Raw genomic sequence first — 12,150 nt, 5'->3', positions numbered from 1 at the left:
TCCACATCTGCAAAGTGTAGATGGTAAGGCCCGCGCTGAGAGGATTAAGGAGAACTTGTGACAAGTGGCAGACACTGATGGCCATGCCATGCCAGGACTCTGTGTCAGGATGCCATGGATTGCTGTTCTAAGCTCCGAAGGGTGAGCACTCAGCGTGGCACTCTGAAAGGTGGGCACAGTTGCTCTGTGGCACTCAGGCGACCCTACGTTCTGCACGAGTGAGTGTCTTTAATTTTGCCTCAGTGTAGCATGGAGTCCCTCTTCCAGCCCTAATAAACTAAGAGGTACCCCAAATCCAGAACCTCCACAGCCGCTTAGATGGGGAACAGCCCAACCTTTTCCCCTCATAGGCCTCTTACTTCAGAGCTCACCTGCTCAGACATCCTGCACCCAGTTGGGTACTGAGGCACTTTTAAAACATCGGCCCACATATGAATATAACCTCTGAGCCCAGGTAAGAGAAACTGGAATTATTGAAAAGAATACAATTCTGGATTTCTCAGCTCTGGGCCCGGCCCTGCTTGAGCACCCATCCATATCCTCTCCTCCCACCCATTCAGTTTATTTAAGGTGGGAAACCCGACCTGTTCCCCAGGTCTCTGACACCAGGAAAGGTGGGCCCTGCCCCGTATCCGTAAGGGGTCTTCAGGAAAGACCCAAAACTAACAACATTAGCGTATGGTCTTCACACAATGAGAGGCCACACTGCCCCAAGAACTTTACTTCAGTGGACATACAGGCTGCTGCCCACCTATTAGTGGCACTCTCTGGATACAGGTAAGTGAAGACTAGATGTGAGGTCTCTAAGTGTTGACAGGGACAGAGATGGACAATTGCTGGTGGAAACGTCAGCCCCTGTTGTTTGTACCTGCCATTCTGCTGACAAGCTGGTCTCCTGGCAGGCGTGCACCCCAGGGGCATCAGGCATTGGATGGGTGCAGGAGCAGATACATGGCTGCTGTTGCTATGGCCACCATTCACAGAGCACAAACGCCACACAGCAGCCCTGTGAAATAGGTCACACTGCTATTAAGTGGCAAAAACAAATTGCCTCTAGGGTTTCTTCATGCTTCGGATTTCTAAGGTTTCCAGTATGATCACAATTCTTAAAGAGTTTTTCTAAGCACTTCTGGGAATGCTTGTCCACAACAAACAAGCTGACAGACTGTTAGAAGGAAAGCACCGTGTTTTCTCCAGGGGAACTCACCCTGAAGTGCCCAGGCCTCTTGTGGGTAGCAAAAAACATGTCAGCAAAGGAAACTGGTAGCTTTAGAGTATTTCCATTTTTCGAAAGTCTTTGGCAAGGGGCCATGCCAAAAAATTTTCCATACTTTGAAAAAAATTTAATTGCTTCACTGTGGCTTTGCAGGGAATGCTTTGTCATATGTAGAAGCCAATTTAGTGAAAGAAAAATATTTCTAAGGATGAATGTGTACTTTTCTTGATGGAAAAATTGTAAACAGCTGGGTCTCACATGGATTGGTGCTAGAAGGGTCTTAGCTCATATTTTTTAAATTAAAGATCAGGAAGAGGAAGCATAGAGTCAAAATTCCAAGTTGATAGGATTCTTGGAAAATGAGAAGCCAAATTAATGAAATATATATGTTTTTTGCTTTGGTTCCCAAATCATTGCTAATGAGCAGAATTTTGTTAGCCTGTTCAGTAATGTATTAAGTGGTTTTATCCATTTGACACGTATCTGTCGTATGCCCCTATGTGCCAGGCGCTGTGCTAGTCACAGGCACATAACAAACATACAATGTTATTCTGCTTCATAAAAGTGGGATTTCATGGTTCTTCCACTTGCTTTACTTACTGATGTAAACATCACAACACAAAGAACTACCTCCTCATTTTTAATGTCTGCCTAGTGGCATTTCCCTGTGAAATGACTATACAGAAATTTAATCAGTTCCCTCTTGTTGGCTATTTCCATTATTTCTGGATTAGAAACAATATCACAAGGTAGCCTTAAACATCCCTGCATTCAGATATTTGTACATATAAATAAGAGTTTCTGAGGATAGTCACCTGGAAAGGAAATTACTGGGTCAAAGGATATATGCATTTAAAATTTTGGTAGTGCTGATGAACTGCTGTAAAAAACATCTAGTTCAGTTTTAATTACTTCCAGAGTGTCTGGCAATACATGCTTTCTCAAATCCCTACCGACACTGAATATTACATGAGTTTCCTACTACTGCTGTAACAGTTGACCATGCATGTAGTGGTTTTAAAACAGCTCAAATTGATTTTCTTATGGTTCTGTAAGTCAGAAGTCCAGCAGGAGTCTCACTGGACTGAAATCAAAGTGTAGGCAGGGCCACACTCCCTCCGAAGGCTCTAGGGGAGATTTCTGCTCCTTGGCCCATGGCCCCCGCCCATCTTCAAAGCCAGTGAAGACTGCATGACCGGTGGAGTCCTTCCCACATGGCATCTCTGACATGGAGTCTTCTTTTGCCCCCTTTTCCATTTTCAAAGCCCCTTACGATTACACCGGGCACACCTGGATAATCCGGGCTTCTCTCTTTATCATGCAGTCAGCTCCTTAACAACCTTAATTACACCCGTGACTTCAGTGTCCTCTCGCCACATAACATGACATGAACACAGGTTCCAGGGAGCGGAATATGAATATTTTTTGGAGGGGGGCATTATTCTGCCTACCATAGATATTGTCAACCTTTTTCATTGTTTTCACTGTAAATGAAGACATGGTATCTTGTTCTTTTAAGTTGCATTTTCTTGATTGTTGGTGAGGTTGAACCTCTTTTTCTGTGTAGAGAAGCAAAACAATTTCTGTTCCTTTATGTTGTCTGTTCATACCCTTTGTCTCCTTTTCTACTAGATTGCTTTTTTAGAAAAATTTAATTATAAATACCTTGAGGGTGAGGACCTTCCCATATTCACATTTACATCCCAGTACTCCAAAATGTGGCGGATTCAGAGAAAAGACTCGATGCCTGTGGACCCTCCTTCCCTCCCACTCTATTCTCTTGCTATTCTGCTTAGGAAGAAGTGTCAAGATGTTTCCAGCTGAACAGTCAGAGAGTTGAGTCTGTGTCTGGAAGGGTGTGGTGGCCGAAACAAGGAGAATCTTGTGGCTTACTTAAAGCCCAGTAGACTTCTCAGACCATATGGGCTCTGCGGTCAGACTAACTGAACACTCAGCCCCCCGCTCGGCCCTCGACTTGGCAGCCCTTCTGCCCTGCTCCGAGCCTCAGTTTTCTCACTTGTAAAAACAACAGCGATGGCATGCTGACATTTTAGGGTCACTGGGATGAGAACAGGGACAAGCAGCAACTCTTTTTGATAGGGAGAACCCTGCTTGCCACGGTGATCAGTGGGCAGAGCCATGGGAGGGGGCTCCTGGGCTGACATGAGTCAGACTCTGGGGAGACACAGAGAAGAGCGATTTTAGGTCTTTTTGCAGGGCGTCAGGCAATGTGCTTTATCCTGACATTTTAAAAGAAGTTACAGTAAAGATTTAACTTGCTTTTCAATTTTTCTGAGTGTTAGCCCTTGTCCCTTCTGTAGCCCCTGGTGGCCACAGGGCCTGGCAAAAGGGCGGTGACTTGTACCACCGTCTCCAAGTTGGTGTCTTCCCCATTATTCTTCAGAGGGAGCTGTGGGAAGATGGTGTCCAGTGGGTCTAATGATTTTCCTGGCCGGGAAACCCTTGCTTGGTGAGCAGAGCAGGTCTCACTCACTGAGGACTCACAGGCTGGGAGTTGTTACCAGGGTTGGGGCTGCAACAGTGCTGTGCGGAAGCCTAGCCTACTGCCAACCTGGACCAAATGCCTATCCTCTCAGGCCTGTGGTGTTGGCCATGGGACACTCAGACCTGGAGCAGGGACACTAGCCACTTCCCAATGACAGAGCTCCATTCCCTCGGCTACCCGGCCAGGGCCTCGCTGGTGACCCCCAGGCCTACCCGCACACTCTTATCCCCAGGGTTCCCAGAGGCCTGTTGGGGAGTCTGCTTGTCCATACCCATTAGCACTGCTGCCTCAGTTCACAGAGCACAGTGGGGACAAGCTAAGGCCATGTAGGCCAGTGCCTGCCCACCCTGGCCTTTGCAGGTCCAGCTCCACCCCCATCCTCAGGATGGAGCATGCCCTGGGCAGAGCAGGGAGGAAAGTCTTTCCCTCTTTCCCCCTAGAACCTTCTGGAAGGTTTGCTAGGGCCCCAGAACACCTGCCTCGGGAGAACGTTTCTCATCCATACATTTCTGACAGCTGCATCTGGAGCCCTGAGCCTCTTCTCCCAAGGGCTAGTGGTGGAAAGAGTTCTCCTACCCCAAATTAGCAATACTATCTTGGGAGGCCCTTGGCTTCTCTGAGCCTTCATTTTCCGGGGGGCAGCATGGAAATCGTAGTCCCTGCTGCTGCCTGCTGGAGGGCTCACACGTGGACCCCAGCCTGCCCTGGCCCTGGGACGTGGTCCTCAGTGGTGGTTCGTGTCATGGCCGCCCACTTCTCCCGCCCTTCTTTCCCTCTGCAGCTGCAGGTTCTTAGGCCTGAGCTGACATAGCCCTGCTCCTATCAGTGACTGGTGACTACGGCAAGGGGCACAGTGGCTACTCCTGTGGCCTCTCTCTCTGGGCCTCGGACCTCTCTGGTGGGCAGATTTTCTTCCTTACTTCTCTCCCCATTTCTTGAGCCAAGAGGGCTGGATGCCAGCCATGCCCTCCTCCCACCTGGAAGCTGGCAGCTGTCTTTGTCAGCCCCAGATCCCAGACCCAGGACCCTGAGGTGGGCTCCCTGTGGCCACCCTTTTCCTTCTCAGTCAGCAGGGCCTGCTTGGCTTAGGCTCCAGCCCCTCCTGTGCAGCCACCGGGGCCTGGAACTCATCAGCTCTTTTATTAAACCCATCTGCTCTGCGCTGAAGTGCGGCCTGGCCCTGTGCTCTCCGCCCTGGGTGTGTGAAGGGAGGATGTACAAAGAGGCGGTTGTGTGAACTAGGCGTGGCATCCTGCAGGGCAGAAGCTGGGGTGTGCTGTGTGGGTGAGGGCCCTGCTGGACTGGGTGGAGGTTGGGGGCTGGATACCAAGGAGCCAGCTGGGCAGGGCTTAGGGTTGAGGGGCATTGAGGTGCGTCTGGAGACTGATCCTGCGCCCTGAGCCTGTGAGGCCAAGACTGGGGGATATAGAGGGCTTTGCACTTCCTGGACACAGTGGGCTTGCTGACCTGCCTTTCCTGACATAGCTGCTCCCCGCCCACCCAGGAGTGCATCATTGACGAAGACTGCGGACCCCGCAGGTACTGCCAGTTTGCCAGCTTCCAGTACACCTGCCAGCCGTGCCGGGACCAGCAGACAGTGAGTGTGCTCTGAGGCCTCTGGGGCTGCATCACCAGTGCCATGGGGCACAGAAAAGGGCCCTGGGGGAGAGGGCCAGTGGCTCCAGCATTCCTAGCGGGGCTTCTTAGAAGCATCCTGTGGGGCACCACCATGTCCACCCTCTTCATGATGCCCAGTGACCAGGAAGTCATCCGCAGACCTTCTGCCACCCCCACCCGCCCGTGACCTCTGGTCCCATCGCCTGCCTCATGAATGATGGGGAGGGGGAGAGAGAACAGAGTAGGAGGCCCCAGAGCAGACCCATCCCCGTAGACACAGCCAGCAATACCTCTGCAGCCCCTGGGGTAGGGAAAGGGCAGCTCTCGCCTTCCTGGCCTGCGGCCCATCCCCCAGATATTCTTCCCAATCTGCCAGGGCAGAAGGAGGGCCAGGAAGACGCCAGAACACTTCCCTGATGGAGATTTTTCACAGAAGCACAAACTAGGGGAGCAAAGACTCCCTCCACCCAACAGATGTTTGGACAAAGCCACATGGGATCATAGACTTTTCTAGGCCTTTTTCATTATTAAGACAATAACACAACACAATAACAAGTCTGGAAGACAGAGGGCTCCTTCCTACTCGGTCTGGCCCATCTGCGGTCAGGCAGCCGCAGTTGTCCCTCCTCACTTCTCCCACTGAGTGCCATTACTGAGCACAGCCATGGCAAATTCACTGTGCTAATTGTCATTCCCCGTGTGCAACTCCAGGCCTATGGCACCCACATGCCCTCCCATCCACGTGGCTGTCCCGGGCTTGGGCCTTCATGTAATCAGTTTATAAGAATTGCACTGCTGCCTGCATCTGTGGGTCATACACCGCCTTCCTTTCTGACCTAGGGACCTAATAAAAAGCAGGCAGGGCACAAGTCTGTGAGTCCATCTGCAAAGACACACTACTATCCTTTAAAGGCAAAAATTCAAGCTGTGTAGGAAGCCTCGGATACATGTGTCCCCCTCCCAGAGGCAATTTTTCCAGAGTTCTGACCCCTCACGAGTCTCACCAGCCCTGCTCCCACCTCTGCGCCCTTGACTTCTACGAAAGCCCCACTCACCCAGGACCTGTTTCCTCCTCTGTAAAGTGGGAGGATGGGGGTTAGCCCACCTGTGGCATCTTCAGGCGTTCCAGGCTGGGGGCGGTGACAGGCTGGGCTCTCCCAGGTCTGAGCTGGCAGGCTGTTGCGTTTCCTCACCTCCCTGCAGCTCTGCACCCGGGACAGTGAGTGCTGTGGAGATCAGCTGTGCGTCTGGGGTCACTGCGCTAAAACGGCCACCAAAGGCAGCAATGGGACCATCTGTGATAACCAGAGGGACTGCCAGCCTGGGCTGTGCTGTGCCTTCCAGAGAGGTGGGTGGCTTCCCTCTGGGTGCAGGGCAAGCTCTACCCCAGGCTTCACCAGACCCCCCCGGGCCGGCTCCCATACGCTTGGTGTGTGTCCCAGCCCCACAGCCTCTCCTGGGGTGGAAGACCATCTCCTTTTTCCCCCTGTGGATGCCTAGAAATGTAAATTCCTTCAGGACACAAGAGCCCAGGTCTGAGGAACACCCCCGGTGGGCGGGATTAGAGCAGCTCCTTCCCCATCCCCCTCTCCTCGCCCCCCAGGCCTGAGGGAGCACCTGGCCCCAGTCCTGTTTCCTGTGAATTGAACAGCCCCCTCCAACTCCCTCCCGTCTTCCATTCTCACTGCCCCTCCCAAGCGAGGTCAGCTCAGGCACTCTCCCCTCCCACAAGTGTTTTTGAAAACCAGTCCCTTAGGCGCCTCTCCCAGTCCCCTGTTCCACCTGGCACCTACTGCTTCTGCAGTTTTCCTCAAGGATGGCCTTCTGGGTATCGCTCCTCCGGGACCTGCGGCGGGTCCCGTTCTGCCACTTCACTTAGACTCCCCTGTCTACCTTCCAAGGCTTCGGCCAGCTCCTGCTGACCTGACTTTTTCTCTCCAGTACTCCTCGGCCCGGTTGGGAATCTCACTGCCCCAACCTTTCCCCCTGAGTCCAACCCCAGGCCTTTGTTGGTACTGTGCTCCAGCTGCGAACACCTTCCTTCCAGTCTTAATTCCCCCAGAACTTTTGCCTCAAAACCCAGCACAAGCCCACCTCTTCCAGACAGTCCTCCGGAACTGCTCCAGCCCTTCCCACTCCTGCTGAGCCCGTGCTGCCATTCTTGTTTCCTCTCATTCTACCTCTTCAATCCTGACCTCCACCTTGGGCTTGAGGGTGGAAGGTGGGAAGCTGCATCCCATTTCTCTGCTCCCTGCCCTGGGGCCTGCCCCTTGTGCTAGGGCAAAGGGTGACTGACTCTTAGCTGGTTCTAGGTCTATTGTTCCCTGTGTGCACACCACTGCCCGTGGAGGGTGAGCTCTGCCATGACCCTGCCAGCCGGCTTCTGGACCTCATCACCTGGGAACTGGAGCCTGATGGAGCTTTGGACCGATGCCCATGTGCCAGTGGCCTCCTCTGCCAGCCTCACAGGTGAGGTCCCACCCGTCCTCCTTGTCACAGGCCAAGAGTGGATGAGATGCCACCCAGTGGGGACTCAGGGACAGGAGCAGGGGGGAGATGTGGGTTCAGTTCAGAGTAGATGTCCTTGGGTCTTCCAGATGGAGGGGTCCAGTAGCAGTCAGACCTATAGGATTAAGGCTCAGGTGAAGGTGTGGCCGGGGGTAGAGAGTCAGGCTCATCTATATGGTGGTTGAAGACTTGTGAGTGGGTGACCTGGGGAGAGGGTGTGGAGAGAGAAGAGCTGAGGCCTGAGGTGAGAGCCCAGGCCCATGACAAGAAGGACACGCTGAGAAGGAGCTGGCAGAGGTGACTGAGAAGGCGCAGTCAGAGAAGCAGGAGGGAAACCAGGAGAGTGGCTCCCAAGCTGGAGGGCACCACCAGCAGTTAGAGGCTCCTGAGAGACCGCGAAGCGTCGGGGCTACACCGTGGCCATTTCTCAGCGCACGTGCTGCTGGACCTCTCAGCAGCCACTACTGACCGTTTTCTCTCAGCAGAATCCAGGTGGCTGAATAGACAGAATTCCCCCTCCCTGCCCACAGGCCCAGGGCTCCTCACAGACACAGCAGATGAGGCAGTTAGGCCCTATCTCAGCGTCAGGGGAAGCTCCCGCCTGGAGGCCTAGATGGGGAGGGGTTGCGAGGGGCACCTCGCTGCTGTAAATGCTCAGACACCCTGTCCTCTGAGCCTGCCCTTGAGTGTCAGTCACAGGAAGGCAGTTCTGCAGCGAGAGGAGGGGGGAGCTGCCCCTTGGGTTCATTCTCCAAAAGTGACTCTCCCTTAGCAATATTTTTTAAGTAAGGTGTTGACACAAAGTTAAGACTCTGATGAAGAGGTGTTGGAGGGGGTGTTGTGGAGGTGAGACCAGGAGACCCGCCGACAGTGGCAAAGGGCGATGACACCTTTATCTCAGGCCTAGGCCCCACGCCCAGGCTGTCCCATGTTGAGAGCCTAGCTTTGCCCCCATGGGGAGACATGGCCTTTGGCTGAGCCACAGCACCCTTCTCTTACCAGCCACAGCCTGGTGTATGTGTGCAAGCCAACATTCGTCGGGAGCCGCGACGACGGTGGGGAGAGCCTGGTGCCCAGAGAGGCCCCCGACGAGTACAGAGATGGCAGCTTCATTGAAGAGGTGCGCCAGGAGCTGGAGAACCTGGAGAGGAGCCTGTCAGTGGAAATGGCTCTCAGGGAGCCCGATGCCGCCTCTGAGCTGCTGGAGGGAGAGGAGATTTAGACCCAGGCCTGTTATGCGGGTAGACGTGCAATAGAAGTAGCTAATTTATTTCCCCGGCTGTGTCCTCTAGGTGTCGGCTCACCAGACTTTTTACACGGTCTCTTTCCAGAACATTTTTCCTCTGGCTTGAAACAAAATGAGGTGCTGCACACTTGTCCAGCTCCCCCAGACTGTACAGCGTGCATCACAGTTCTGGTGCCTGGGAAAAGGTGGGGTGTCAGGGTGAAGGCAGAACGGGGCTGCTAAACTGGTCCACATTACTGGCCGCTTTGCCTCTGATGGTTGACAGATGGCACATTTCATTTTGTTCTATGTCGCCTTGAAAATTATTGGAGGGGAGGGGATGAAAAAGGATAGAGAATTTCCTCATGTCGACCCTTATACATGTGGAGAAGAATGCCCTGATTTGCAAGTATAAACCTGGCGAAAATGCAACAAATGATTTTTTCATGCAGTTCTTCACATGGGCATAGGTGAGCTGTGCCTTCACCTACTGCAGGTGAAACATTCCGCTCCCTCCGAGTTACACGCATTCAGCCTTTCAGCAGTGCTACTCAGCCCCTACCTCTGTGCCGGCGAAGCAGTTTCATATCCACAATCAAGTCATGCTCTCACCACACCCTGGTGAAGGGGGCATTCTTCTCTCCATCTGTCGGGATCTCAGAGGCTCAGAGATGTCAAGTTGCTTGCCCAAGTCACACAGCTAGTGAAGACCAGAGCAGGATTTCACCCAAGTGTGACTTTAAGTCCAGTGCTCTCCCCACTACTCCCTACCACCCTTGGTGCCACGAAAACTACCCGCTAGAAAAAGGAAGAATGAGATTTTTCTTTTTTTGAGGCACATCTGAAATTAAGTCCACACATCCCTATAAGAGTAAACTTCTCCTCTTAGAAACAGCAGCGTTCTCTCCCTGGTGTGGGGGCACCCATCATTCCAGTGGAGACAAGGGGTATTGACACTGCCCCCTACGGCAGTTAGTTACATCAGTAACTTTGAAGGTACATGATTGGAGTATAATATATGCTAACTTGCCAGAAACAGTATTTGAGTAATTTTAGGATTATAAATGAAATTTGCAAAATCACTTACCAGCAACTGTGGACTGTTATCAACCACATGGAGAAAATCAGACCAAGCAAGGCTCTGTGAAATACGGTTGTAATATCCACACTGAGAGCACTGAACTGTATGCTGTTCCACAAAGGATATTTTCAGGTGCCATGGACTGTTTCCATCATATAGTCATCCAGAGTTATTAAATTTTAAAGTTGCACATGATTGTATAAGCATGCTTTCTTTGAGTTTTAAATTATGTATAAACACATATGTTGCATTTAGAAATTAAGCATAAATCACTTAAACTACTCTTTTGTAGTTCTCGGACTTCCTTTTTCCTTTTGACTTAGAGTAAATATAAAACCCTTCCAGCCAGAAAAATAAAATAGAAATGACCTGTATTATAAATATAATCATATTCTATGTAACTAAAATTTCCAGACAACTGAAGCATGCCTCTTTTAGCATCAAAATATTTTAGAAATGTTAACCATTTTGGGACGGGAATTAAGAGTGTCAATGTTTCACTGTCTTCCAAAAGAGTAAATGGAATGTGTATGACCCTTTTCTTGGGAGCCTTCTTTAATCAAACACAGTTCTGGGCCATAACACAGTAAGATCTTCAGGGACTAATAATAAACTACTACATATTAAGGTCAGCTGGGTGGAAGCAGTCTACCTATATTAATTCATTTAATCTTCACTGACTCCATGAGCATTTTCTTCATTTAACAGGTGAATAAATGGAGGCTCAAAAAGATTAACTGATAGAGCTAGAAGTCAAACAAAAATAGTATGCAGTACAGTATGCCTAGGATGCCTAGGACATATTGATAACTTTAAGATCAAATATAGAGCTCTTCTCTATTCAATGTCAAAAATTGTCAGGACCACTCCAGATTCTGATTACTCAACAGATTCTTATTGAAAGCCTGCTCAGAGCCAGGTGCTGTGATATGCTCTGGGGGTGCCAAGTTGATCCAACTAGGGTCCCTACCCTGAAGGCATCATGGCCTATTGAGGGAGATACGCTAATCCCAGCGCCCACAAACAAAGCACTCAGCCCGATGTTAGAACAGTGTTATGGCAGCCTCAAAGTAGCACTTGGCTTGGGAGGCCTAACATGGGAACTGACTCTCTAAAATGATAGGAGTTGATCAGGAGGCCTAAGGGAATAAGAAAAGGCATTCTGGTCCATGGGCAGAGGGAGAGAGGCAAGAGGAGAGATGGTATATAGGGGAAACTGTAAATCACATGGCTGGAAAACAAGGTAAATTTGAGTAAATGTTAGGAGAAAAGGCTGACAATTATTTTAAAAATTTATTGAGCACCTACCATATGTCAGACCCTATATCAGGTGACAGGGAGATAATGGGACATCTTATAAAACTAGATCTCTCCTTCACAGACTTCAATATGCAGGTATATTACCTTGTTCCACTTTGTCATTATAGCCACAAAATCTAAGCAAATGAGAGGCTTTGAAAAATACTTGGCTGAAATCCACATTTAGAGTAGCTGACATGTCTCCTCTACTCACAATTCTAAACAGAATGTGCTAAGGGTTAGGTGGAGTTTGGTACCTGATTTTACTTCCTGCCTTTCTTTGGGATCCAGAGTTCCTGTCAAGGAAGACATGAGACGCTGTTGTTTCAGCTACCCAACAGCCCTTCTTTGCCCTTCTCCCCTCCCACCACAAGAGAAGCTGGAAAAGCCAGCCCCCATGTAGCTAGGGATGGCCACATGACCCAGTTCTAGCCCAGGAAATGCAAGGGAAAGACTGCCAAAGAGTTTCTGGGAAGGATTTTTTTCCTGAGTGACAAAAGGAAAGATGCATACAGGAAGAAGTCCCTCCAACCCTTTCTCTGGTTTTCTGCCTTTTGAGTCCAGGGGTTTAAGATGGGCCATTTGGCACTGCGGCAGCCATATTGTAGTCATGTGACCATGATCAAGTTGGTGTCAGCAAGGCTGCATTCTTCACTGGGAAAGTAACCATTTCTTTGCCCTTTTTTTTTTTTTTTTTT

General features: G+C 50.6%; 1 protein-coding gene across 1 annotated transcript in view; it reads left to right on the top strand.

The window, feature by feature from the left end:
* DKK3 (dickkopf WNT signaling pathway inhibitor 3) overlaps nucleotides 1–10,687 on the top strand; it is a 45,670-nt gene extending 34,983 nt beyond the window's left edge. The window contains exons 4-7 of the mRNA XM_011377265.2: nucleotides 5,227–5,319; nucleotides 6,543–6,687; nucleotides 7,652–7,808; nucleotides 8,850–10,687. Of these exons, the coding sequence (XP_011375567.1) occupies nucleotides 5,227–5,319; nucleotides 6,543–6,687; nucleotides 7,652–7,808; nucleotides 8,850–9,069 (615 nt within the window). The 3' untranslated portion in view covers nucleotides 9,070–10,687. The remainder of the gene's footprint in view (nucleotides 1–5,226; nucleotides 5,320–6,542; nucleotides 6,688–7,651; nucleotides 7,809–8,849) is intronic.
* The last annotated feature ends 1,463 nt before the right edge of the window (nucleotides 10,688–12,150 follow it).

The sequence above is a fragment of the Pteropus vampyrus genome, unplaced genomic scaffold, assembly GCF_000151845.1.
Source record: "Pteropus vampyrus isolate Shadow unplaced genomic scaffold, Pvam_2.0 Scaffold307, whole genome shotgun sequence".
NCBI classification, from domain to species: domain Eukaryota; kingdom Metazoa; phylum Chordata; class Mammalia; order Chiroptera; family Pteropodidae; genus Pteropus; species Pteropus vampyrus.
This window is presented reverse-complemented; position numbering and strand designations above follow the sequence as displayed.